Below are 26,170 nucleotides of genomic sequence, written 5' to 3'. Positions count from 1 at the left end.
GCCTTCATCAGAGAAATAGGATCCTGTTGGTGCCCCTCGGTACTAGGTCCAGTCAGAGTAAAGATGCACTGTATGAGGCTTGAGAGCCAAATCAGTGTTTGCCAGGGAGGGGTGGTACATCAAGTCTCCTGCTTTTGGAAATCACAACATGGGTATTTGATCTGTAGCAGAGTGATAATTGGCCCAGGCTTTGGTAGAAGCGTAATAGACAGGCGGGGGCAGGCCCAGATCCATGGGGCAGGATGGTGTCAGAGAAAGAATTTAAAATGACTGTGCCTTCAGGGCCTGTAGACAGGGCTAATTACATGGGAAGTCTCACAGGCAACCACAGAATGCCAAAAATAATAGATGACAGCAAAGAATCGGTAACATTTAAAGACAACACACATCAGGTAATCCACTAGTAAAGACAGAAGGGACAGAGGTCCTTCAGGAGCACCTCTGATGTTTCCTGGGTGCTCTAAGTACGTATTAAGTTAATTCAGGGCTTCTGTACTATCCCCCTCTATAATCAGTGGAAAGAGGTGGGTTCTTCTGCACTGCTAGCAGGCTTGTATGGGCTCAATCTCTTCTAGAGATGCCTGTGCTTCCCTCTAACTACAGGGGGTAAGCAGGTGGCTTCATCCTCTTCATTTCAGCACAGTGAGGAAGTTGAGTAGATCTAAGTCTGAGCTGTTCTTACACCCCTGGAGGTAGCTGGTGCATTCTTTGTTTTTGTGGGTTTTTTTCCTTCTTCATCAAGGCTGATTTCTCCTAGTTGCTGATTTCTCCTAGTAGCTCCTTGCTCCTAGAGGCACTCCCCTGGAACTGGATGCCTTTTCCTGCAAACTTCAGGCAGGATTCAGTCTGAGCTCTCAGCAGAGGGAAAATGTATAGCGTGTGCAGAGGACCCAGACAGTTTTCTGGGAAGTGGTTTTTTGCAAGAAACCCTCCTGGGAACACTGAGGACAGTGCTGTCATTTGGAGGAAAGTGGTTCTGCTTTACGAGTTTTCATAAGAAGAATGTCATTATCAGCTTTGATCTGAACTGACATCCCAGAAATAAACTGGAAAACTCAGGGAGGGTTATCGTTGTTAGAGGGGTTATGGTTATTGATGATTTGGGGTTTCTTTAGACTTTCCAGCTGTCAAACCAGCTAGAATAGCAAACTGGGATAGGCAGTGAAACCCTGCCTCTTCCTGAGTCAGTGGCCAAACCGTGGCTGACTGTGTGAGGCTAAGCTCTCACCATCTGTTTCTTTAATCATTTGATAACAATCTCGGTACATGGATGCAGCCATAGGCAGATTCTCAACAAAGATTATGAACTGATTGAGGTCAAGGCCTTTCCTCTGTGATCAGTGAGGTCCAACTGAAGACTCCCAGGCCAGATGTGACCTATGGAATGACTCCAGTTTGTTCTCCCTGTTGTGACCTTGGAGAGGATGGAGAGTGGTTGCTTTTGTGGAACTGGAGTGAGTTTCCTGCAAGATGAGACTTTATCTCTGCTGCTGGGAGAGACTTAGTTACAAAAATGTCTATTGGGGACCTGGAAGTCCTAAAAGGATGGGAATTCCCAGGCTCTCTTTTATGGCCAGGGTGAGGGTGTCTCAGGCCTGGTAATTAGGGTGGGCTGGAGTCAAGAGGTTAAAGAAGCCGAAAGTTATAGCAGATCAGACTGAGAGCAGAGGCCGTATGAACTGTGAATGTTCCAGTGCAGGGAGCATAGCCTGATGGAAGTCTGAATCTGTGAACTCCCAGGTAGGAGTTGGTGTCAGGGGATCCAGAGCTGGGTTTGGGGTTAGGAAGAGAGTGATGCAGGGTTGGGCAAGGTAATCGGGAACATATACCAGTGCAAGGGGCAGAAGTCTACATCAAGAAGAGCTTGAGCTATGCAGGACAGTGAGAATGAAACGTGGGTTATGGCTCTGGGGCAATTTCTCAGCTCCCCCAAAAGTACAGGTATCTGCTGTTCAGGGTGGAACCCTTCCCAAGGGCTCAGAAGCCAAGATCAGCTGTTTGAGGCATGAGTCACCTGCGCTAGAAGCACGTTTTGAGATGCAGGATGAGGTCCCACTTTTGATGCCAATTTTCCATGGAAAATGGCACTGAGAATAGGCCATCTGAAATAAAGCGTAAGGGTGCAGAGGAGGCTGGAGACTGGAATGACCCCATGAATCATCCAGTAACAAACGGTCAGCAGATCATCACCAAATGAGGTTTACAGCCCACCAAGTGTTTTCTCTTTGTTAAGAGATCCGATCTAAAAAGAGATCAAGAGAAACATCTTTGTCTTGCTGAAAAGAGCACATTTTCTGCCCTTGCAGCGAGAGCGTGCCATTCTCCCTGCCACTGAGGCTAACCAGGGCAGCTCTTGTTTTCTTATGTAAAATGTAAATTTATGAAAGCAGCCCCCCTGCAACAGGAGTGAAGGTGTGACAGGGTCACTGTATTTCTCAGATGTGTCATTGGCCTTTTTTTGCAAAGGCAGGAGGAAACCACTACAACAGAAGAGCAGTATGCTAAAAAAACTGAGCTGTAAAATAATTTTACTTCCCTCTTTTGATGCTTGTGGGCTCTGTCTGCCCAATGGCTTTCTAAGACAGAGATCTGTAGTTGTAGTTCTAACTTATGAAAATCACCTCTGTGACTTAGCACACCGAATTGAGTCACAGAATATCCTGAGTTGGGAGGGACCCACAAAGATCACTGAGTCCAACTCCTGGCTCTGCACAGCCAACCAAAACCCAGCCCTATATTCTGAGAGCACTGTCCAAATGTTCCTTCAACTTGGGCCATGACCACTGCCCTGGGAAGCCTGTTCCAGGCCAACCATCCTCTGGCAAAAGATCTTTTCCTGACCCCCAGCCTGACCCTCCCTGATGCAGCCCCATGCCATTCCCTCAGGTCCTATTGCTGTCACCAGAGAGAAGAGATCAGATTGTCAAATCTCTTTTGAACTCTGCTTCCATACCCAAAGCTGTGGTGTAGTCTGAGAGGGGACCCTCTGACCCAGGATCTGCCAGAACACCAAATGCCATTCATTTTCTGTTATCACATACATTACATGTGTAAGACATCAACAGCTGATGGGCTGTGAGATTCTCTCGTATGCTTTCCTGCAGTGATGCTGTGCAGGTAGTCATTTCCCTTTCTGTACTGGATTCCTCCTCTTGAAGTGCAACACTTCACATATAACTTAACTCTCTTTCATTTTGTAGACTTCAGACCAGCTCTCAAAGTTGACAGTGCCAGTCCTGCTCTCCAAAGGACTAGCTGCTTAAGGGAGCCTTGATTTTTTGCATACCCTGCACTGTTCCTTGTAGCCTTCGATGATCGCCTTGTCCTGGTTTTAGAAGATCCTTAAAACAGAAGTTCTCTCCGTTGCCAGTTTGAACAGCATCTAAAATCATAGAAAGGAAGTATCCCATGTTTCTCTTTCAACTTTCATCCCATCCAGCAGCTCAACAATGACCACAGGGCTGTGCTGTGTTTTGCTGTATTACTCAACTCCTGAAACTGCTGTGTTTGGTAATTAATGACATGGTGCAGCTTGGGATGGCGGAGTGATCATCCCATACACAGCATTCCTCGGGCCAGCTGGGGCTTCCTTGGGGGATCTTGGTCACTCTTGGTACATAAGCCCCCAAGGTGATATCCAAATACTTAAAATCCCATTTGGAGGACCTTAGAGGAGCCTTGCAGTTCTAACAAGACATCAAAGCTCTGTTTGCGTGCCATTTTTTATTCTGAGTTGGGCAAGACACAAAATTGTGTGGTAACAGTTGATGAGAACCAGCCATACCGGATCAGAAGTGTGAAATAAATCCCAGGGCAGGCTTTTAAATTGAGGTGTTATTTCACAGCCTGGAGAATGACACAAACCATTTCTGCTCTCTTGGAGTGTTTTGACAGCTCTGGACTGTCGGAGTGGAATTGCAGACCGGTAGCTCCGTGCTGCTACTTGCTTCTTCTGTCCACACATTTGACACAAGGCAGAACAGCGGTGAACTCCTCCTCTGAAAGAGCTGCAAAGCAGAACCGAAAAAGAAGGCTGTATAAAATGGTCTGGTGAGATGTCAAGGACACAGAGCTTTGGAATGGGAAATCACATAGAGGTCACTTGTGTCTTCACCTGTGTCTTTGGGGTGCCTTGCCAATCCCTGGCAGAAATTTCTAACCTGTGATTGAAACCCTTCAGTAGCTATTCTGCCTAGGACTTGCCTATGCTTGGTTCTCAGGAGATGATTTTAATACTTGGTCAAGCCTCTCTGCCTGGGGATAAATCTGTTGCTCATCCTTTCCCAGCTGGCAGCAGAGGGAGATCTCACCGTCACCTTTGGAGCAGACTTTGCATATTCTTAGCCCTTATTGTTTCCCTTTCCCAGGCAATTTCTGTTAGAAAGAAACTCCACTTTTCCTCAGGAGACACGTCTTCTAAACTCCTATTTCTCTCATCTGCTTACACCTTTCTAAAATGTATTTTCCAGTTTGCATGAAGGCTTTGTGGGTTCTGCAAAAGCATCACCAGAAAAAAATACAAGAGCATCGTTTTCCTTCCATATTTTGCAGATACTGTTGAGAGTTCATCCAAGGATGAGCTCTGCCCTTATCTGCCACACTGATGATATGTGTCCATCCTGTTCCTCATTACAGAATGTTGCTTTTATTTACACTTTGCCCTTCGAATCTTTCTGCCCCTCCGAGCCTGGGATCATATGCAGATTGGGTGTGTGTGTTTTTTTCTATCGTCCAGGCCTCTAGTGAAAGCAGTGATCAGAGTCAAACTCAGGGCAGACAGAGAAGAAAGCTTGGTTGCCTTGATCTGCTGTACTCTTCCTGAGAAATCCTCATCATCTGCCCTTGCCCTGGTTTCTGAATGACACAACATCTTGCAATGATCTGCCTCCACGTGTGTCCTTGTCTCAGCGTCTCATCCCATCTCTCCCATGCAACTGTTGAATCTTGTTCAAACAAATGTAGCGAAGGTACAAAGATCTCTGAGATACCGCATTCCTGCAGTGGGCATGAACAATGTATGACCTGAGGACTGTACACAGCCCTGCTGCTGTCATTGGTCAAGCCTACAAGTAGGTAAGAGGCAGGTCAGGCAAGGCAGCCAGCCAGGAGGTAGGTGCTAGCGAGGCCAGTGGTCACCTGCTGGCCAGTTAGCACATGCTTAGCAGTGCACTAGCAGCACTGTGCTGGCTGTCACCCAGCCTGCAAATGAAAGGACAGCTGATAGGAACATGCTGAAGTCACAGGCGCTCTGTCCTGAGCTCGTGGAAAGTATGCAGGAGAACAACATTCATCTGTTTCACTGCTTACAGATCCTTTTTTATCACATTGATGAGGCCCTTAAAAGGCTTTTTTAGTACTTGTCCTGGAATCAGACAACCTGGAATCAGAGTTGGACTGACTGCTCTGTAGTTCCCAAGCACTCTTCCTTTCCCAGTTCCCTACTTGTGAGACCCCAGCCTCTTACTTAGGGGCCTAAAAGTACCTGCTAGTGGCTTGGAGATGAGCAACTTGCATAGGTACAAAGAGTGAAAGCCATCAGATCGACAGATAGAATTGCAGTTTGTTTATGTGACCTTTAACTGCTCACTATGTATTTAGTTCCATGTTTTAGGTGAAATAGATACTTTTCAATACTGGGCACCTCAAAAAATAAAAAAGCCTTGAATGACAGAATGGTTTAGTTTGGAAAGGATCTCTGGAGGTCCTCAGGATCCTCCTGTGTTCCAGTTTTTGCCTATTGCCTCTTTGCTGGTTGTGGGCACCACTGAGCAGAGCAGAGCCTGGCTCTGTCTTCTGCGCTCTCCCTTTAGGTGTTTATGGACATGGATGGGACCTCCCAGAGCCTCCTCTTCTCCGGGCTGAGAGGCCCCAGCTCTCTCTGTCTTTTCTTATAGGAGAGGGACTCCCTTAATCATTTTTGTGCCCCTTGGTGGACTCTCTCCAGTATGTCCAGGTCTTTCTTGCACTGAGGAGCCAGAACTGGACTCCTGACTCCAGGTACAGCCTCACCAGTGCTGAGCAGAGGGAAGTATGACCTCGTTTTGTCCTGCTTTGTGTAATACAGCCCAGGATGCCATTGGCCTTCTTAGCAGAAGCAGCATAGGACCGGGTATGTTTGACTTACTGTCCACCAGCACCCCCAGTTCCTCTTCTGCAAAGCTGCTTTCTAGCTGGGTGGCCCACAGCATGTGGTAATGTCTGGGGTTGTTCCTCCTCAGCTGCATCCTCTTTCATGCCAACCTTTATTTTCCCTCTTTTCCTCCTGTAAGCAAGGGCCCTCCTGATTTCTTTGTCTTAGCCTTATTCCTAAAGTATTTCCAGCGCCTGTTCTTATGTTCACCGTATATACTCCTGGATGTTTGCCTCAGGGTTTCATTGCAGCCAGATGTGAATGTCTCTGGTTATTTCTTTCTGAGAAGTGAAAGTTGTCACTTCCCTGAGTTTGATCTCTCTGTGGTCTGTTGTTTTAATCCACTCACACCTGCGGGAATATTTAATACGTTAGTAGGCTGGAAATAGTGGCTTTTATATTCAAAGCTGTAAGGCATGTCCGTGAATAACTTCAAGAGGGAGACAGCATGGACTGGAAGGGATTGCTTATTTTGGGACTGGATTTGAACATCCTGCCTACACAGAGCAGCATTTCACTCCAGGAATGATGGAGTAACTTTTCAGTGGTAGCCCACCTGGACACGCTCCATGTACGTGCAGTGTTAGCATCCAGCTCAGTAGGATGCACACCAAAGCAAATAGGAGTTCTAGTGAGTTAACACAAATATATGCAGTAGCACCCAAAAAAGTTCACATGGCTCCCTTTTTCAAGCATTTCACCTTCTCTTTTAGTTTTGCTTTTTTTCTTACTATTTGTATGTGTTTGTTTTCCATTCTAGGAACTCAGGGGATTTTGCTCTCTCGAGTAAACTGCTGGGACTGGCCTGGTGTTTGCACAATGGAGAATGTCACTCAGTTTCCTACAATAAAAATTTACAAGAAGGGAGAGCAACCAATAACGTACAATGGCATGTTGGGAACTGAAGAACTGACCAGCTTCATCATGTTGTAAGTGCCTGTTAATGAGTCCCCACACAGTAAGACTGGCACATCTACCAGATGATGTTCTGGATACTTCATGGCCTGTGTAATGGAATTCCTTTTTGGAAAAATGTCAGATCCGGTTGTAGACTTGATTTGGAAATTAGTTTAATAACTTCCTGTGCTTTTCTTTGTCAAAAACATCCATTTTTGGACAACACATCCATCTGCCATCACTTTTCCTTTCTCTACAGAATTCCTTCTCAGTTATTTTTAATGCGGATCCCAGTCCAGGAATGGGTTATGATCCAAAGGTGAATGGCAAAATATACAAATATGGTCCATATGAATAGCAAAACCCTCTTTGGTTTCATTGGAAGCACAGCCAAGCCCTTACTCTAAACCAAGTGATGTCTGCAATTTAGCTGAGGGACGCCAGACTGTCCTGTGTGTAGAAAGGATCTCAGAGCATCCAGTTTGGCTTAGGGCTATTCTCTTCACCATAACCAGTCCCAGTGCATTTCAGTGCCTAGATGTTGCCCTTCCTTCCCAGAAGCAGCTGTTTTTTTTCTCTATTGAGATAAAATGGCTGTCACATTGGGTTAGGGAAAAGTTGTTATGAGGATTTTGTCTCTTCATCCTAAAAGTGCAGAAGAAGGCTGCCCATGTTGTTTCTCTGCCTTTCTATAGGAGTCAGGTTTCCTGCCCTCTGAAGCTGGCAACGATTGATGAAGCAGAACGGTATTTAAGCGGAGAGCTTCCATCTGAGCTGTCATCCTATCAACACTCTTTGGTTCTAGGAGTATTCAGCACAGCCACAAGTAAAGGTGAGTGTGATATTTGTGGCTTAAGCATTTTAATTTAATTCCTCACCAGAGACGGATGATTCCAAATGCTTGGGAAGTTCTCCATGTTTCATTTTCTCTAAAGCACCAATCATGTCTGCTTACATCAAAGCCTGCCTGGCACCACCTTTCTTGCTTTTTTTAAGTAGAAGACTCAGGTAATTCCATATGTGGGGCCTAAGGTCTATATTCTGACTGAGGGGACGTTCAGCTGTCAGACAGCTACTGTGGACATGTTTACTATATCCACTGTGGCAGCATGTGACAACCCTGACAGGTCTTGGAGGCATTGTGATTGGACCAGTATGAAACAACAACTCCATGGATGACCTTTCCCAGGGCTGCACAACTGTCTGCACAAAGAAGTGTTTTCACACATGTCCAATCTGAATTAGCCACAATCTGTGTCTGCTGTTCCTCTTTTATTTCCTGCCCCTTACCATGAAGCGTAAGTCCCCTTTGAAGTAGCTGTGGGCTGCTCTCAAATCTCTTCTCAGCCTCAGACTGAACAAGCCCAGACTCATCAGTCTTTTCTTGTATTCCACATGTAATTTCATAGCATACTTTCTTAAAGAAAGCCCTCTCCACTGTTGCATCGCTGGCTATCTCACTGACTCCTCCTCTTGCAAATGTAGGAGTCTCAATCCTTGCAACCAACATGCAGTCTGAAATTTAAAAAAAAAGGAAAAAGCAAAGCAAAGTCACAGTAAGGTAAAATGCAAAGCTCTTACATCAGACAGGAATGACATGCTAACAAGTCTTTGAAATCCTTCTTTGGACATTGAAATAGGTGGGCACAGCTTCTGCAGTGGTTGGTCTCAGCTATAAATGCTAAGCAGAGTTGCTGGAAGGAGTGTTCTGAATTTATTTGAATTTATCTCACATTATACTCTTGGTCATCGTTGTCCTGGTCAGTGCTAGGAATGCAGAGTGGCTGAACAAGTGGAGGAGTTGTGCCTCTCCTATCTGTTACACAGAGTGCTGCACCAGAATGACAGTCAAACGTGTTAATGAGGAAAAAGGAATAAAGTCATTCTAGAAAGGGAACGTCATGTGATGCTTCAGTCAGCTCCACGTGGGCAGATAGGATCTTCCAGCCCTGCAGCCTCTAACATACCACTACCTCTAGGAATTACTGCACTAAAAAGGGAGATGTTTTTATCATCTTTGTCAAGATCAAAATTTCAGACTGTTTTTCATTTTGAAGCCCCAGAGTGCCTGTAAACTTTGGTTAAATGCAATAAAGCTACTTATTGCATTAGGAGGTTCAAAGGGAACCAACTATGCTCAGAGATAAGAGCAAAATAAAATCTCTGGAACTAATCAGTAAATATTTGGGCTTTGTTCACCAAGCCAAGTAACATCTAGCGTGCCTTCCTCCTTCTGGAGGGCCTGTATCTAAGTGTTAAATTTAGCAGAAAATCGTACTGGTCTCAAAAAAACTTTCCAACATTTTTCCCTAGTTTTCATCAGCTGAGCTCTGGAATCGTCCTTTTATTCCATGTATTCCATTCTGTGTAGTAATGGTGCCTGTGTTAGCCCAGACGACAGGATTGCAGACAGCATGTGGACTGTGAGACGAGTTCTCTGCAGGGAACCTGCCTGGATCCAAATGGCACCATGAGCTCAGGCTGTTTCCTGTACAGAAGATGTTCCTTTCCTTCTAGACGTGCACTTCTTTGGAAACAAGAGGCTTGGAGGTTTCCAAACAGCTCTGTATGGAGCCCACAAGATTTCCTCTTCCCCTGGGGCATGCTCAGTCTGCAACCTGGAGTGGCATCGACAACCTGGTGCCAAGGAGGATGCAATATGGGATGCTTTCTCAGTGTGTAATCTGAGGGATAGTTGAGTGTCATGCAGGATAATCTGAGGGAGCAGAAGTTTGGAGCCAGCTATTTGGCACCAAACCCAGACCAGGAGTCAGGGAAACCACACTGCTGTCCTTAACAGCCTGCAGACTTCTCTGGAAGTTTTTGTAATTATTTTCTCATGGCAAAAATTCCTGCTCTTACCTGGACCACAAACATGTCACGTCATTGTCATTTCCAGATAACTGAAATAGGGCAATGAGACGTCCAGATAAATGAAGCTCTGGATTTTTTCCAGCACTTTATGTGGGAACTATATTAAGAAATTCAGTGGATCTGAGCTAGAAGAGTCTTGTCAGAAAAATCATAATTAAAATGGACTGCAGAGACATACATCCTCAGATTTCTGGTTACGATGGGCTTTCCAAGCATCGGTGTAAATCAAGCATCAAACATTATCTGAAGTTGTGTGAGTTGTGTGTGGGGCTTTGTCTGTGCACAGACTGCTCACTTAAACTCATGATCATAGAATCACAGAATGGTCTGGGTTGAAAAGGACCACAATGATAATTGAGTTTCAACCCCCCTACTATGTGCAGGGCTGCCAGCCACCAGACCAGGCTGCCCAGAGCCACATCCAGCCTGGCTTTGAATGCCTCCAAGATCAGACTTATGTTGGGGTAGAATAAAGAAAGGACCAGCCTGACCCATATCTTCTCTCCAGCATGGCAACAGCAGACATTTAGGAAAAGAATTACATGTTCAGAGAGATTTCTTTCCTTGGCAGCATGAAACTAGACTCCAGGAATCATTAGTTCAGGATCTTCCTTAGTCTAGAAATGTCACTCCTACTTTGTATCTAATGGCTTGCGTTGGCATAATCAGAATCTCTGCCTGGTATCCACAGCATGCTTTGGCAGTGACGTTAGTCCGTGGAGGATTTTAGGCTGTGAATTTCCTGTTTTCCAGTAACTGATGCCCATGCATTCTGTTGGCTGCTGGATATTGTGTTAGAAGAAACGGTAAATAATTGCTCTCCATTCACTGCATTTGAGATCTCGTGTTGTCTGTCCATTGTCACCCAGCAGACACAGTTAACACCAGCGAAAGGAAGAAAGCAGCTTAGCTTCAAACTGTCACTCAATAAAAAACCCCCTAATACTACATAATCTACCATCTCATATAGCTTTCGGGAGAAATAGCATTTTTGGAAGTGCTCTGTATCTGCTGTGGAACTGTGTGCATTTAGGGTTTCTTGCACAGAACTATGAGGCTGCTGTGTTGGACACTGGGTCTGTCACAGATCATCCCCAAAATGCTGACAGTTTTGGAATTGTGATAGGAAGGAACTGCAAAGCAGAGTGTGACAGGGAGGGAAGATCTCAGCAGGAATGAGCCTGATGAAATGAGCAAGCCTGGATTGTGCTGAACGTTGTCCTGATTTAGGAGAGAATTCTTGCAGCCAAGGCCTCTCCAGGGCAGCACTTGAGCACATGCTTACTTACATCTCAAGTGAGTGTTTCAAGTTAAATGCCAGTGGAAGTGTTCTCCTGAGGGTGTTTGGATTTAAGCCTGCTCTTTGTGTATCACACTGGGTCCTTTCGTGCCTCACAGTCTTCCTCATGGCCTTTTCTCCTATAGCTGGGCCACCACGTTTGCAGGGGGTTTGGTGGTGGAGCTCTCAGGGTGAAGCTGTCAGTATTCCTCATCATCTGATCGTTTGGATTGTTGTGTCAGCACTGACAACGTCAAGTGGTTGAAGACCAAGTGCATCTGAAAGCCAATGTCAGACCCCAATGTTCTTGACATCGCAGGCCTAACTGGCCAACCTGTGTCACAAGCACTGTGGCATGTGTTGTTTCTTGCAGTGTCTGAACTCTCAATGAGCCATTCCTTTAAGGATCCAGGCTTTCTTTTGGAAAAGAAATCAGTATAAAGAAAAGCTGGTAGTCCTTGTGTTTCCAGGGGATCACCATGAAAAATGCATCCTTGAATTGTGCTGGAAAGATGGAGGCAAAGAACAAAAAAAGTGAAGAGTTTTGAGCCAGCTTCAGTTTACTGAGGTCTGAGTCACTGGTCCCAAGTGCCTGGGTTGGCCAGTTTTGACATGATGATCTGCATTACAAGGGACAATAAATAACATCTGAATGAGATTTTATTTAAATTACATAGCAACATATATCAGAGCTGTATCTGAATTGTAACTTCACCTCTTGGGAAAACCTAACTTCTCTAACATGAGATTTCTCACTCTTCCATAAACGAAAAGAGCCTTTTTTGTTGTTTTAACTGCTTGATATAAAGAGTGGGAGAGCTGAAATGTGCCCCGTTTTCAGCCTACTTAGGCAGTGCTGTTTGTTTTCTCTCTGATCTTTATTCAGTGTATTTTACAAGCTCACACACTATGGCTTGCATATTCTCCCAAAGTTTGTCTCTTCTGCGGATGTAGTTGCCTAAAACTAAGGATGTTTTATAAGGGCATAAACCAGCTCTGGAGCTGGCTTCCTTCTGGGACTCTGCTCTCAATCTCTCAGCACAGATTAGATTCAGCTGTTATGGATTAAAGGGATTCCCACCCCCTACCTTTTATCCCCATCCTCTGAGTTCACTGATTTTGTAAGGTGAGAGGTGGTCCTTAGCAGCTGCTAAGGACTGATGGCATGATGGTGCTCTCTAAGCTGTGGCAGCAGGGGTAAAACTCTCTCCTTGCAGCTGCATGAAGCAGTGGCACACAGTGTACCTTCAAGGTAGTTAGCCTTTGGACCCTTGGTGATCGTAATAGATCCTCCTGTTTGGAGGAGCCAAAAGGACAAAAAGACTCTTGAGGGCGAGAGTGCTGGCCACTTAACACTACTGCAGTAGTCTTTTCCGAAAGGTCACTGTGATTTATAAGATTTCAATTTAGCCTTTTAATTCATCTCCTGTTTCTAAGAGGTCTTGAAGTTCTCAAGGGCGTTTCACTTTCCATCAGTATCTCTGTCATGCAAATCCTGGAAGCTCAGTGCTGGTGGCTAAGGAGAAAACGCTGCTCTTACAATAGGAACTCTTTCCTTCTCATCCTTTAGTTGCTGCCAACTCCTCCCTTGTGTAGCCTGTGGCCGTGAGATGCATCCATTTCTCATTAGCCACTAATCATATTTTAGTTCACAGCTGACAGTTTGCTGTGGGAGGGTGGTACATATACAGATGTGGTGATTTGACTTCCAGAAGGAAGCTGACACTTCTCTTTCTGTTGTTTATTTATGATTCTTTGTCTTTTTTTACAGTCAGGGAAGCCTTCACAGAGGCAGGAAGCATCTTAAGTGGACATGTAACAACAGGGATCTATTTCGAAGATGATGTCTTGGCTTTGTAAGTTGTTTTTTTCTTTGATGGCAATTCAAACTGACCTGCATTTAGTGGAAGCTACTGCGTAAAGCATGTGTCTCTGCCCATGCTGAGTGTTTATCAGCGACCCAAACATCTACAAGTGACTTAGTCCAGTAGCAAGATTGTTCAGGACTCTGCCAAAGAGAGATGGAGCAGTGTCTGGGCTGCTGGTTTACAGCCCTTCCACGGGCGACCTATTTAACCCTGTTGTTATGAACTGTCAGCTCCCTTCCTGTTGTTCAGGTCCACTCTGGGTATTTTTAGTCCTCTAGCCCTGCAGTCCCCCGTGCATCTGTTGGGTTCCCTGTAAAAACAGGACCAAACGTATATGGGGAAAAAACTGTCTGGAAAAATGTTATCTTCTAGCTAGGATCAGAGTGTGAGGAAGAAAAAAAGAGTTCTGCCTTTCTCTTTCCTATGAGACAAAATGCAGACTTGCTATTTTTCTGCCTATTTCTGCCTTCTCTGCACCTTCTTTTTCTGTCTTCCCTGCTCTGATGCTGCAAAAGGGCATGCTGAGGTGACAGGTGAGGAAGGGAAGTGCAGGGGGGATGTTGCAAAGCCAAAGGTGTAAATTGGAGTCTTTCTCTGGTGGTTGACCCTATTTGCAAATAGCAACCAAAAGAGAGCCTATGTGCTGCCCGTGCCTTCTCCCAAGGAGTTCTTGGCTAAGGTGCTGGAAAACGCAGCCCTAAGTTTAGGCCAAGTTGTAGCTAATGGGATTTGAGTATCTATCAGTCTGTACATTTAACTGAACGTTAATGCTCACTCCACCAACAGGAGAAGTGCTTTGAATTAGGCTGCGAGAGATGTTTCGGTGTTTACAAATGCAGATAGATCCAGAAGGGATCTTCATCTTCTCCCAGCATCTCATTTCCATCAGGAATTAGCCAGCAGTGCAGCATTAAAAGTCCCCAAATGGCCGTTTTTGCAGGCGTGGGTTGTAACAGCCATTAATGTAGCAGTGAATGATTTTTGCTAGTTTCTTAGCAATGTGCCACATCCCCGGTGTGCTTGATGACACTGGCAGATGTCTGTGTCCTGTCAGCGGTGACGCACTCGAGTACACCTCCAGCCTCCTGCTCCAGCCATAGTCTAGAGAGTGCTCCTATTTGCTTGGAATAGTTAATGCAGTTTGTATTGATATTCATTCTGCCAAGTTTGGATTTTGGCTGTGGAAGGTGTTTTTAGCTGTGATTTGTGGGTGAAGCTACTGTAGATGGTCATCTTCTCAAGTGTAAGTAGAAAGTAAACACTTACAGGAATTCCTTATGCAAGAGTCGGGCTCACTTCCCTTCTCGAGAGAAGAAAAGCTATTTTTCTGCTAAGCTCTCACTAAGGAAATGTTTGTGGCTCCCAAGTCACAGAAAACTGAGCCCTGCTCACATTTGCCCGGAGGAAAAGGTATACAAAATGCACCAAAGAATGTTCTTAGCAAAACTGTTTGCTCAGTAAACACCTGGTCCGTTGGGAACAAATGCAAAACAACATCAATGAATAAATACTTTGAATAAAGTCATTTATTTCTCACATATTTAGATGTCGTAGATTCCTGCCAAGCATTTGTTTGCAGATGTTTTTGATTTAAATGCGAGTCTCGTGTTACCCATCTAATGCCAGCTATATAAATAGAAAGCTGTCATAAGCAACATTGCAACCTCTTGATAGGTGTTGGTCGTGTTACTGGCAAAATCAGAGGTGACTTCAGGGTAGAATCCTGTTGTTAGGTGGGGAATTTGTTGGTTTTCTGGCAGTGTTGGGGAGCTTCCTTATCAAAGGCTGCTGAATGAGTTCATCTGTTCAGACACAGGGAACGAGAGCTCTTACCTCCTCCGAGATGTGACTCAGCCACCGTGTCTTTTTAAGACTTTGGGAGTTTGAGAAGTTCAAAATGAGCAGAATTTGAAACGTTTGTAGGGTTTTACTGTTCTCAATCGAAGGCAAATACAAGTCAATTTAAAAAAACAACCGAGAGGAAAGTTACAGACCTTCTTAGCAGCTCAGAGGATTCCCAGCCGTGGCCACAGTGTGAAATAACATGATGGGCTCGAGGAGCTTTGAGTCCAGGCAGGAAGGGCACAGCACAGCACAGCTCAGGGCTGCATTTACAGGTATTTCTAGGGGAAAGAAATATGTGTGAGGTATAGCCCTGGCCTTCGGGGTGTGAGCTGCAAAGTTCCTGGGCTGTCTGGCTTTCCCTTGGTGTCACAGTGTGATGGGAGTTAAGAAATTGCAGTGCTTCTGTGATCTGTAGAAAACTGGGATGGTTCTGGTGGAAAAAAACAAAAACCAAATACGTGGAAATGAGCAGAAAACCAAAGCAGAATGGACTAAAAAAAGCAGAAAAATCAAACTGGAGAAGCTCTGATAAACACAACAACAGGTTGGCAAAGGATTCATCGGGTTTGAAAGCCTCAGAAAGGTCATTGCTGCCACTCTTTGTCAAGATATCAGTGCAGATCTTGGGTTCCCCTTCACAGATGTGCAGTGGGTGTGTTTCTTCTCAGCAGATAAATGCGGTGAGGGGCAAAGTGAGAGGTCTGCATTTGAACTGAACGTCGCAGAAATGTGTTATCTGCTGTCATCTTCACCTAGTTTGTCTTTGTGGCCTGAAACACCAAACACCAAGATCTTCAAAGCACATTTGAACACATGTCCCTCCGCGCTGCATCTTCCTCATACAGGAAAAAAAGGAGATTAGGCAGACCAGATTACCCTTGAAAAGGAAATCAAGGGCCTCCTCAGCCCAAAACACCCTCACGTCTCTCTCACACAGGCTGACTTCCCCAGCAATACTGGTGTCACCATTACCAGCAGCCTTTGAAAAATAAACTGCAGACACCCCCAAGAAACAGCTGGGGCTGTTCACTTCCTCTGTTTCACCCTTCCTCTGAGTGGTGACATCTGGAGTCTTTAGGGTGAACTTCCTCAAACTTCCAGAAAGTTGCTCACCCATCCTGGTGTGGTGCTCTTTCATTGCTCAGACTTCTCCTATTTTTGCTATTTCCACCTGCTCAGCTTTTCTTTTAATTCCCTTGAACTCTTTTACCGGAAGAATGTTGGGGAACAACAAAGGGCTGGTTTCTCTGCTAAGAGTCACGGGCTATGTCTGTTGCTGTAACATTTGCTGAACTTAAGCAGAACTGCACAAAACTGCCAAAAATCAAAGCCCATGGAGCTCAGTTCATAGAATCATAGAATCCTAGAATGGCCTGGGTTGCAAAGGAGCACAGTGCTCATCCAGTTGCAACCCCCTGCTATGTGCAGGGTCGCCAACCAGCAGCCCAGGCTGCCCAGAGCCACATCCAGCCTGGCCTTGAATGCCTGCAGGGATGGGGCATCCACAGCCTCCTTGGGCAACCTGTTCAGTGCGTCACCACCCTCTGGGGGAAAAACTTCCTCCTCATCTCCAACCTAAACCTCCCCTGTCTCAGTTTAAAGCTCAGTTTGTGTATGTTTGGTACCTGATGTGAGTTGGTTATATTTTTTTCAGGTCCCATAAATATGCAGTGTCTCCTCCTGCCCTCCTCCTTGCCAGGAGCAGCAGTCAGAGCGTAGAAGGCATCTCTTTGTCCAAGCAGAGTGCACAGGACATCGTGCAGATGATCAGATACGAATTGCTGGATGTTTTTGTAAGTAAAAGAAACGTGTTCTTTTTCCACTGCGGTCATTTTCAGAAGCGCTGATTACAGTGTAGAACTGTGCAAAATAAATACATTTGCTCATTATTTCTCCCATTTTTTTTATCCTTTATGACTTGAATCCAACGGTCTGGCCAGAAATCTGTTGTCTGTAGTGTTGTCCCTTGGGAGGAGGCCCTGGGAGTCAGTTGGCTGGCTAGTGCTTTTAGTCCCATACCTACTGTTGTAGGCATGGTCTGTTCCCTGCACGTGAGCTGGACAAACCCTGCTTTGCTTTTCTGCTCGCACCCATTCATCTCAAAGTACACAGCTTCTCATTCAGACTTGCCTTGTGATAGGCATGGATGGGTGTAGGCATTTCCAAAGTGCACCAAAGTCACCAAATCCACATTTGATTTTTGGATTCTTGCATTCAACGCAAACCCCACAGCTTTGCTCGGCCCCCGACCTGCTTATGTAAGAACAGAAAGCCTAGTTTTGTCTTGCTCCCTCCTCCCCTTAAGCCCCAGCTTCTTGTTTTGGTGTCTTGCAGCCAGAAATCACCGTGCAAAATCTGCCCCACTACTTGCAACTCAGAAAGCCATTCCTCATCTTCTTTAGCGACGGTGACATTGGTCAGATAGAAAGCAAAGAAATGCTGAAACTGGCAAAAGGGAGATCTCAGCAAGCATTTGTGTCATGCTGGTTGAACTTGTGAGTATGCTAAAACCTCTTTGTTTCTTTCCGTTACCTTGCTCTTTGCATTGCAGGGCAAGGAAAAAAACAGTCTGCAATTACTCAAAACACTATCTAATGTGGTAATGTGCTCATTTGGTCTGAAATCATCATGGGTTGGGAGGCCAAATCATTTAGCAGTGATTCAGTATGTATTCTGAGCAGCTGCAAAATTGCACAAAAAAGTAAAATTGGTAAAAAAAACTTAATTGATTGCAGAAGTAATTGCCAGTAGAGTAAAATTTCTCAAGGATACTGCATGGTAGCTTCTCTCTGGACCCGAAATTATTATTATTATTTTTTTACATGTGGAAGAAAAGAAGTAAATTTGCCCTCCTAGGGCGTCTTAAGATAATTATTCCATCAGCAATTAGTGTGAAACACAGCAGGCCAATTAGTGATTGCTGACTGTGGGGAAAGATAAAAGTTTCTGGGAGAAGCTCTATAAGACAAACCTGAAAAATAATTGAGAAACAAAATGAATCCAGGAACTAAGAAACAAAAAATGATAGCAAGGGGATTTTTTTTAAATGCTCCCCTCCTATGGAAGTTTTCAGTTTTTAACTTCTGATTGTTTTGCTCAAGTCCAGAGACACCTCACTGTCTTAATCATAGCATGCTTTGAAGTCTGGGAAGTGCCTAGCAGCGTGGGCTGGAGTTTAGCTAACTTTGTTTGCCAGTAATGCACAAGAAATGAGAGTCCCTGGAACTTCCCCACCTACACATCTGCCTCTGTTCTCTTTTACTGAGAAAGAGTAAGCTCTCTTTTGCCAGGGCAGAAAATGGTCACTGGCTTTAAAAGAGTAACATAGTCCTAGAAAGAGGACCTCATTCCCATGGTGAGAGCCAACTCAGACCCTGCGCATCACTGAGCCTGAAAATAGTGCCTGAAGGACTCGTCATCTCTGTGTCCTTGCTGACCCTCCGTCTTAGTTGGATGTCCTCTTTTGGCTCTTCCTGCGTCACCTGGAGGAGTTGCCATTCCAACTCCTTGTCTCTGCCCACTGACTGCAGGAAACCACTCCATAGATGCCAAGGGACAGGATCACATGAGCACAGCCCTCTGCATCAGCTCATACCCTTTCTACCTGCTGGTGACTGCTGCAGCTGCAGGGTGGTGGCAGGAGCTGGTAGTTCCCACGGCAAATGTCCAGCACTACAGGAGTTAACCACAGCGTGTCATTCCCATCTGACTTGCTCTTGAAAACTCGTGGTGGGGAAGATTTCACACCTGTGTGCAGAATTTGTCCCAGCAGTTGTCTGCTCCTCCTGCTAGAGGATTTCTTAACTCATCTGTTCTGCTGTCCACTCCCTATCCATTAGACAATAAGGGCTTACGTCCTTGAGCTGTGAACTTCTACAGTTGTCCCATAGGTAAAACTGTGTTCATGTGTTTTGCTGAATGTAGCCCAAGAGCTTTAGTGCTTCCTTGACCCTGGGGTCATATTCTGGTGCCAAACTATTGTTGAGCATGTTGTTGGATCTCCCTGACAGGAAGAACACTCCAGTGGGCCGTGGGGTCCTGAAGGCGTACTTTGCCACCATACCTTCGTTGCCTGCTCTTGTCTGGGTGAACCTTCATGCTGGTGGTCAAGTATTTAAGTTCCCATCAGAGCAGTCTATCACTGAAATGAACATCTTGTCTTGGCTGGAGAAACTGAAGGCAGGACTGGAGATTCCCAGCAGTAAGTAGACGAGCGTTTGAAATGTTCCTAAGCATGCACTGTTAGCTTTGGTCTGTTTATGAGAAGATGCTACGTGCAATAAATTGTCTGTCCTGGAATTTAATTATGGAAAAACTAGCTATTCTAGTTTGAGTTGGAGCAGTACAAATCGTCCGGCCAGAACAGAATACCCATACTCACGAGTTTGCTGCAGGACTGTTTAATGTTCAGAGCCAAGCATGAATAGTTCTGAATCGACATCTCTTCCCTGTAATAATCCCCAAACCTGGCTGTGCTCTCTGATTGCTGAGAGTAGACCTGCTGCAACATTGCTTGCTAATAAAAAACTCTCCAGAGTCCTAGCGTGAGAAATAGCTTCTCTGTAGGCACCTTCCAGCATTTTTATGGACACAAAAGTGTGAGGAAGCCAATGCCTCGCTGTGGTCTTTGGAACATCAAGGGTTGGCATTTACTGTGAAGCCTTTCACTACGTCCCTTCCTTCCTTGATCAGCTGCTGAAGCTTTGGAGGAAGGCAGTGTAAATGTGCCTTCCTCATATGTTAGGTGTAGCCATAGGGTGCCACAAACTTGGGAACAGCTGGCTGACAGCCTGCTTCAGGCTCCTGGAAGGAGATGGGGGTTTGATCTCGTTGAATTTTAAAATAAGCCTTTCACAGCAATTGTTTTCAAACGCCACCACCAGCCTGGCCAGGTGGGATATGTAGGCTTTCTCAGTAATCAAAGACATCGTTTCTGACCTGGCTGCTACAGCTCTGTGACCCAGCCCTTCTCCCACAGCTCTTCCCATCTCCACTGCCAAAGGCTGGATGTCACTTAGGTCTCTTCCAGTTAGGGACCTTCCTTCAGCTTTCCAGGGTGCCAGAGGGGTGCTCTGATGGTTGGGCAGCACGGCCAAGGGCTCTGCCAGCCATCGCAGCCTCCTTGCTCATGCTTTTAGATCTGAGGGATCAGCCTTAAAAGCACAAATTAAAGAGCATCTTTGCTTAATGGTACTGCTTCCTCTCTGTAGAGACAGCAGTCTCCCCTTATTCCTAATGGCATTTCCGTAATGCTAAGTCATTAGCACAGTTATTTGAGGTCTGAGTGAAGCATCCATTCACTGGTAGAGAGAGAGAGAGTGCTGCTGCTTGTAAAATTCACAGCTTGATGTCTGAAGACACAGGAACCAGCCTTTGAGGAGCTGAGCCCTCAGCCAGCTCCTGTAAATGTTAATGCATCTGTGACTGGTTTGGTTTGGGTGGCATTATTAGTTGTGGAGAAGAAAGAGTGAACTTTAAAAAAAAGATCTTTAATTTTGCATTCACTGGAAGGGCAGAAAAGCCATATTTGCTTTGAAATGGAAATGACTGTAAAGTGGGTTACATCACAGCCTCTTAACTTATTAACAAGAGACTGTTCACTTTGCAGGTACCCTGTCTGAGGAAGACTGGAAACCACCTCTTCCTGCTTACAATTTCCTCCAGATGATGGAAGCCGCAGGGCCCGAATTCACCCTCCATACCTCCTCTCACCAAGAGGACAGACGGGAGCAGCAGCAGCTGGAAGGCTCCGAAGAAAAAGCCACAGTCAGGGAGGAACCGATTGAGGAAGCCAGGGTGAAAGCAGAGAAAGCCCAGGGCCCTGGGAGGGACCTGCGGGGGACAGCCCCGAGGCTGGCAGGGAGGGAAAAGCAGGCCAGGAGGCACAGTGAGCTGTGAGTGGGAGGCTGTGGGACAGTGCCCAGAACGCTCTTTTGCTTTCTGGGTCCTCAGTGAGTCTTCATGGCAGAGAGAGAAGTGGGTTCAACTGTAAATTAACAGCGATGGGATATAACGGCCCCTAAGTTTCAGGCTAAATTCTGTGTTGCAGTGTGTTCTGTGGTACCTGTGATTGCTGGTAGCAGAAACACATCCATACGACACATAGCTTGGCCCTGCTGGGTGCAGTCCGTGTTGCATTCCACAGTAAATGGTGAGAGCAGGTATGCATGAAGGTTGCTGCTGAGTTCTGCCTGCCTGATCATTAATGGGGAGGCAGAGTGAGCTCACTTGGCATACTGAGGGCTTGCCCACACAGCAAATTATGCCGGAAAAATTGAAACACTGCGGCTTTTCTTCACAGTTTATGTATATCTGGGCAGGAAGAGAGTGAGTGATTCCAGGATAAAGAGCATTTATCTTCCCTTCATTTCAGTAGAAGCTCTACAGACCTGTGTTGGCAAGCTCTGCTCTCCATAAGCAGTTAAATCTGCACGGTAACTGTGCAGGGCTGGAAGGGCAAACATACCTCTGGCTGGAAGGCTGAAGTGTTTAAACTGACATGCGATTGTTTACACCTGAGTGGTGAATCGAATCCATGAGTGTTCTCATTCCCAGGGGTAACAGCATATCTGGCCAAAGCGGCTTTATTATGAAGAGCTCAGGTCATCACAACAGCTGTGAGTACCCAAAATAAAAATGTGCCAGCAAAGCCCAAGGGCGGGCAGATTGGAAGATGGCTTTGCTCAATGCTGGCATTTTCTTGGTTGTGAGCCCAGGGGGTTATTTACAGCCTCTGCTGTTTTTCTTTGGTCTCGGTAACAGCAGTGGGGTTGGTGCCTTGTGAGCCAAGGATGGTGCAGGAAATGAGATCTGCAGAAAGACCAGCGTAGAGATAAGGGGAGAGAAGTGAGATGCAAGGCTGGCAGTGCTGGGGACGGGTGGTGCCAGTGTGGGACAGAGCTGTTTCACATCCTTCGGGTGATGAGTGGGAGATGTGGGGTGTGGGGAAGTGGCATTTCAGCCTCTGCTGCTTTCCTTGGGACTGTCTGACTCCGTGCTACAAGACAGCATGGGATATGACCTGGGGAGAGCAATGTTTTAGGAAGAGAGCTTTGTCTAATTCCACCGATGGCCACAACAGCCTTCCCACTGCCTTTAGTAAACATCTGCTCTGTTCCACAGCCCTGCTGAGATGTGTGGGGAGGGTCAGATCCTCCCCCTCCTTATGGCTCCGAAGCTACTGGTGAGGGGAAAAAATGATGTTAAGGAATTGCTAAGAGCGCTGTGAAGTCTCTCTCGTCCTGCAAGCAGCCCACATAGATGGGAATATTTTGAAATGCCAAGGAACAGACCATTAGTCCTGTGCCCTCCGTGAAGCCCGTAATTGAAACAGACCATTTTTGGACTCTGACAGGCTCAGAGCCAGAATGTATGTATTTAAAGTAATAAACTGTAGTATGCGGTACACAGTCTTCCATGCAACTGCATTTTCCCAAGGAAAGGGATAGGTCAGTGTGCAAGCAGAGCCTCTGTGAGTTCCCATCGTTCCTCTGCAACTCGAAGCTGTAACACTGTGCTCCATGACCTGTACACGGGTCATTGCCAGCACTATCCCAGCACTGGTGGCTGCTTTCCCTCTTACTGCATCTCTCTCCCTCTTCAGGCAGACAGTGTGCAATGTTTGGGCTTTTCACTCATTTCTTAAATAAACCCTTATCTCAAGTTCAGCTGATGTGCGTTTGCATCCTGGACTAGCGTGTCTAGGGTGGAAGCATGCTTCCAGGAAGGCTCCTTGGCTGCTGAGTGCAGTTGCAGGATCACTGACTTAGCAGATTTTGTGCAATACCAGGAGCCTTCCCGGATCCCCGCTGCTTTTGGCTGCGTGTCATTTTTTTATCACACATCTTCACTGCTCAGCATCCAAGTAGGAGCCTGTCACTAGGGGTCAGTGCCACATCTCACTTCTGGCTGGAAGAATCGCTGTCTCTCCGGCGTGCTGCTTAATTGATCCTGGAGAACTGCCATCAAAGCAATGGGGGTCCAGGAAACTGATAGCCTGTGGGGATGCTGATGGCTGAGGGCCTGTTTGCTGCTGGGGGTGGGCAGTGGCTGCAGTAAGCCCAAGGGCTGGGGGGCTCACAGTTCTAGGGGTTTCAGCACCCATATCACCAGTGGGTCCCTCAGCACTGAACCACCCAGCAAGGAGGTGCCAGGAGCTCTGAGCCCACCAGCAGCTCTCTGCGGTCTACAGGATGGCTGTAGGCACCAGGGAGGAGATGTGCTTGTCCGCATCTCATGGCCAGTGGCTGTGTTAGGTGGGGCTGCTGACCCTGAGCACAGCTATGGGTCAGGATCCTTGGCCATATCATGTCGCGTGGGTTTGGCTCTGGGTTTGGTTGTTTCCTTAAACACAAAATATCTTTTTTGTTGTGTAGCTCAAGTGGGCACTTAGGGCGTGGAGGAAATCTTTACAGGCATACATGTACCAGGATATGTGCATATAGAGAGAAAGCGTTTTGCGTATGGAGAGCAGTTTGACTGTTGTCTGCATCTTACAGCCTTCTCATTCACTGGCAGCAGCAGTCCTGCATTGTGTTCATTTCAGTAGCTGTGGCTCTGGGAAGACCAACAGGGAAGGAAATACTCAACAAATGCTTATGGTCTCGAGTGAAAAGAGAGCTGAGGAAGAAGAGCTCTGCATCCCAGTGCAGCTGAGAGGTGTCTGAGATGTCTCTGATGGAACAGAAGATAAAATGAGGATACAGAACAAGGATTATGTGGCTGTGTTTGAGTGCCAAACAGTTTAACTCAGTGCCCAGCACTATATGGAGTGCTCCAGGAGCTGTGGTCTGACTGAGCAGCCATCCCCATCAGTTGGGAAGGAGAGGAGTGCTCACTGCAGGGACTAAGGGAGCATTTAGGATGAGCATTGTGTTTTTTACGTTTAAAGAGCTTTTAGGAGAACTGTTATGGAGTGTGCCTGGTCTGTGGCTTGGCTGGTGGGCAGCAGACTGATCCCCTGGGAAGCCAGCCCTGGGGACTTGGCTGCATGACCACGGTCCCCACAGGACATCAGAAAGCAGCTGCGTCTCTTCTTGCAGCTTTGTGACCCTCTGGGTGAACCACAGCTTTTCTCAGGTGGGATCGAAGGCGAACATTCCAAATCAGCTGTTCTCAGCCCATCCCTGCCTCAGTGCCCCAGATCAGCAATGCTCACAGACCCTATTGTGGCTGTGCAATGGGAATACAGCTGTAGGATGGCTAAAGACGTGGCTGCAGCAGGAGGAAGCATGCAGGGGCAGATGTCATGGGAAGGACATGTGTGCTTGTGTGTGGGTGGCTGCCAGCGCTGCCAGGATGTGAACCAGGACAAGAGCTGGTGGCCTGGCTTGTGTCACTGGTGCTCATCAGTTCCTGGTGCCACAGGGACGGAGTGTCTGGCGGGGCTGGGGGAAGGAGGAGGAGGATGGCAGCCTTCCTGGAGCTGTGGCTGGTGAAGAGCTACCAGCTGAGGCTCTCTCATACAGCCATGGTGGCGAGGGGCACAAGGCAGGTGCGCCTCAGCCCTCGTTCAGGGACGTCCGGTTTTAAAAGGGTGACACAAAGCATTGAGCTGCAGTCCCGTGGCCCTGGGTTTGCTGGAGGGGATGGGAGAAGGGAAGGGGCTGGTGTGGCGTTGGCATGGCCGGAGGTGGCAGAGGAGCTGTGCTGACGCACATCTGGGACAGGAAGGGTGCAGGACGGAACTGGGATGTGAGATAACGGGTGGCCGTGGGGCGGGCCGGGTTTCCTTATTGCTGAGGATGTGTGCCTGATGCTTCCATTGATGAAAATGCAGCTGTGCTCCCGATCATGGCCACGGCAGAGATGGGGACTGCGGTTCCCTACAGGGCAGCTGCCACAAGTGGCTTCATGTCTGTGTCCTGCTCAGCCAGACGGGCTGGATCCCCTCTGCCTCCTTCCTCCTGGAGCTGAGGATCCCCAAACACCTTCTTGCTCTTTTTCCCTTCCCAGCAGAGAGATGCCACATCCCAGCATCTCCTCCTGGGGTTACATCCATAGCCCTGAGGTGTCTCACTCCATCCCCAGGCTGAGTGATGCGGGTGTCCATGCAGGAGCCTTGCCCAGCCGGAGAAGCCAGAAGAAGGGGAGCTCAAGTTGGAAAAGCAGGAATCGGAATGGGCCAACCAAGGCAGAAGTGGGGACGGAGCACAGGTGGCGAGTCCTGCAGTGCCACGTCGCTGCTCATTGTTCATTGTTCCCTGCTGGCTGAGTGGAGCCAGCATGGGGACAGGAGACGATAAGGGAGGAGAGGGCACCGCGCTGCTTCCTGCTCCCCGACAGCTTGTTTCCTCACTCACCTGACCTCTCCTTAGGTAAACTCAGTGCTTTGCCTCTTACAGTTTGCTTTGCTCCCAGCACAACGCAACACAACGCAGGGCTCTCAGAAAACAGCCCGGCTCTATTAATAGCCAACGGGGTTGCCAAATCCCTTCTGTATGTTGAAAGAGCAGCTGCAACACCATGATTCAGCCCTCAGTGGTAAGAAAGGAGCTGTGCTGGAAGGGTCCTGGCCTGAAGGGCCATGTCCAACGTGGAGCAGAGGTGGGGACGGCCCTTTGCTCCATTGGCCATGGATTTCTTGGCTTGCTTGCAACACAAATAATTGTATCACTAAACTCGGTCTTGTTCCTTGCTGCTGGCAGGTGCCCAAACTACAGAGCTGGACTTGATGGACTCGTGTTGCATATGCACCTGGAATGGAGGAAAAACAGGACCCCCTCAACGGGGTCAAAGCCATGGACGAATCACTGCAGTTCATTGCACTCAGGTGGGGATGAAATCCACCGTGTCCCCATCCCAGCCTTCCTCTGTGATCTGTCCTGCCAGGAGGAGAGGGATGGCATCTCCCTGGGGCCTTGTTGAGTTTCCTGTCTTGGGGTCTTGGCTCCAGCAGCCGGTCTCATTGGGAGCCTCCTGTGCTGACAAATGGCATCTTCAGGATGGGTAACCCTCGAAATGCTCTGGGTAACCCTGTGTGCACCCTGGGGGATGTGGTGATCCTATGGGCACCCTGGGGGATGTGGGGTCTGTGAGGAGAGGTGGGGTCCTGGGCACGGGGTACCCCAGGGGTGCAGCTGGAGGATGCTCTGCTGGGAGACCTTATCTCGGGGTAGAGGTGAGCAGAGGAGGGAGCCCCATCTGCAAGCAGGCCAGGCGCTAACACCAAGGCAAATATTTAGAAAGGCAGATACTGCCCAAAAATAACTGCAAATGTTTTCAGGAGCAAAGCTGGAACAGTGACAATGTCCACGGGCAGTGATGGGGGCCACCCAG

At 47.1% G+C, this 26,170-nt stretch overlaps 1 protein-coding gene and 1 long non-coding RNA gene across 5 annotated transcripts in view; one reads left to right on the top strand and one right to left on the bottom strand.

Annotated features, from left to right (window-relative positions):
* The window catches only part of TXNDC16 (thioredoxin domain containing 16), a 43,620-nt gene extending 21,060 nt beyond the window's left edge, over window positions 1-22,560 (top strand). For all 4 annotated transcript variants that reach the window (XM_046942607.1, XM_040701830.2, XM_046942608.1 and 1 more), the window contains 7 exons: window positions 6,891-7,059; window positions 7,723-7,859; window positions 12,952-13,036; window positions 16,548-16,686; window positions 17,228-17,388; window positions 18,904-19,094; window positions 20,502-22,560. In XM_046942607.1, the coding sequence (XP_046798563.1) occupies window positions 6,891-7,059; window positions 7,723-7,859; window positions 12,952-13,036; window positions 16,548-16,686; window positions 17,228-17,388; window positions 18,904-19,094; window positions 20,502-20,791 (1,172 nt within the window). In that variant the 3' untranslated portion in view covers window positions 20,792-22,560. The remainder of the gene's footprint in view (window positions 1-6,890; window positions 7,060-7,722; window positions 7,860-12,951; window positions 13,037-16,547; window positions 16,687-17,227; window positions 17,389-18,903; window positions 19,095-20,501) is intronic.
* LOC121110915 lies at window positions 5,138-11,386 on the bottom strand. Its single transcript, XR_005860423.1, has 3 exons — window positions 11,191-11,386; window positions 8,318-8,542; window positions 5,138-6,481 (listed from the first exon to the last, which is right to left on the bottom strand). It is a non-coding gene; the product is annotated as an uncharacterized LOC121110915 (long non-coding RNA).
* Window positions 22,561-26,170: the final 3,610 nt, after the last annotated feature.

This window comes from Gallus gallus, chromosome 5, assembly GCF_016699485.2.
Source record: "Gallus gallus isolate bGalGal1 chromosome 5, bGalGal1.mat.broiler.GRCg7b, whole genome shotgun sequence".
NCBI classification, from domain to species: Eukaryota; Metazoa; Chordata; class Aves; order Galliformes; family Phasianidae; genus Gallus; species Gallus gallus.
The sequence above is the reverse complement of the archived record's forward strand: the minus strand, read 5'-3'. Positions and strand labels throughout refer to the sequence as shown.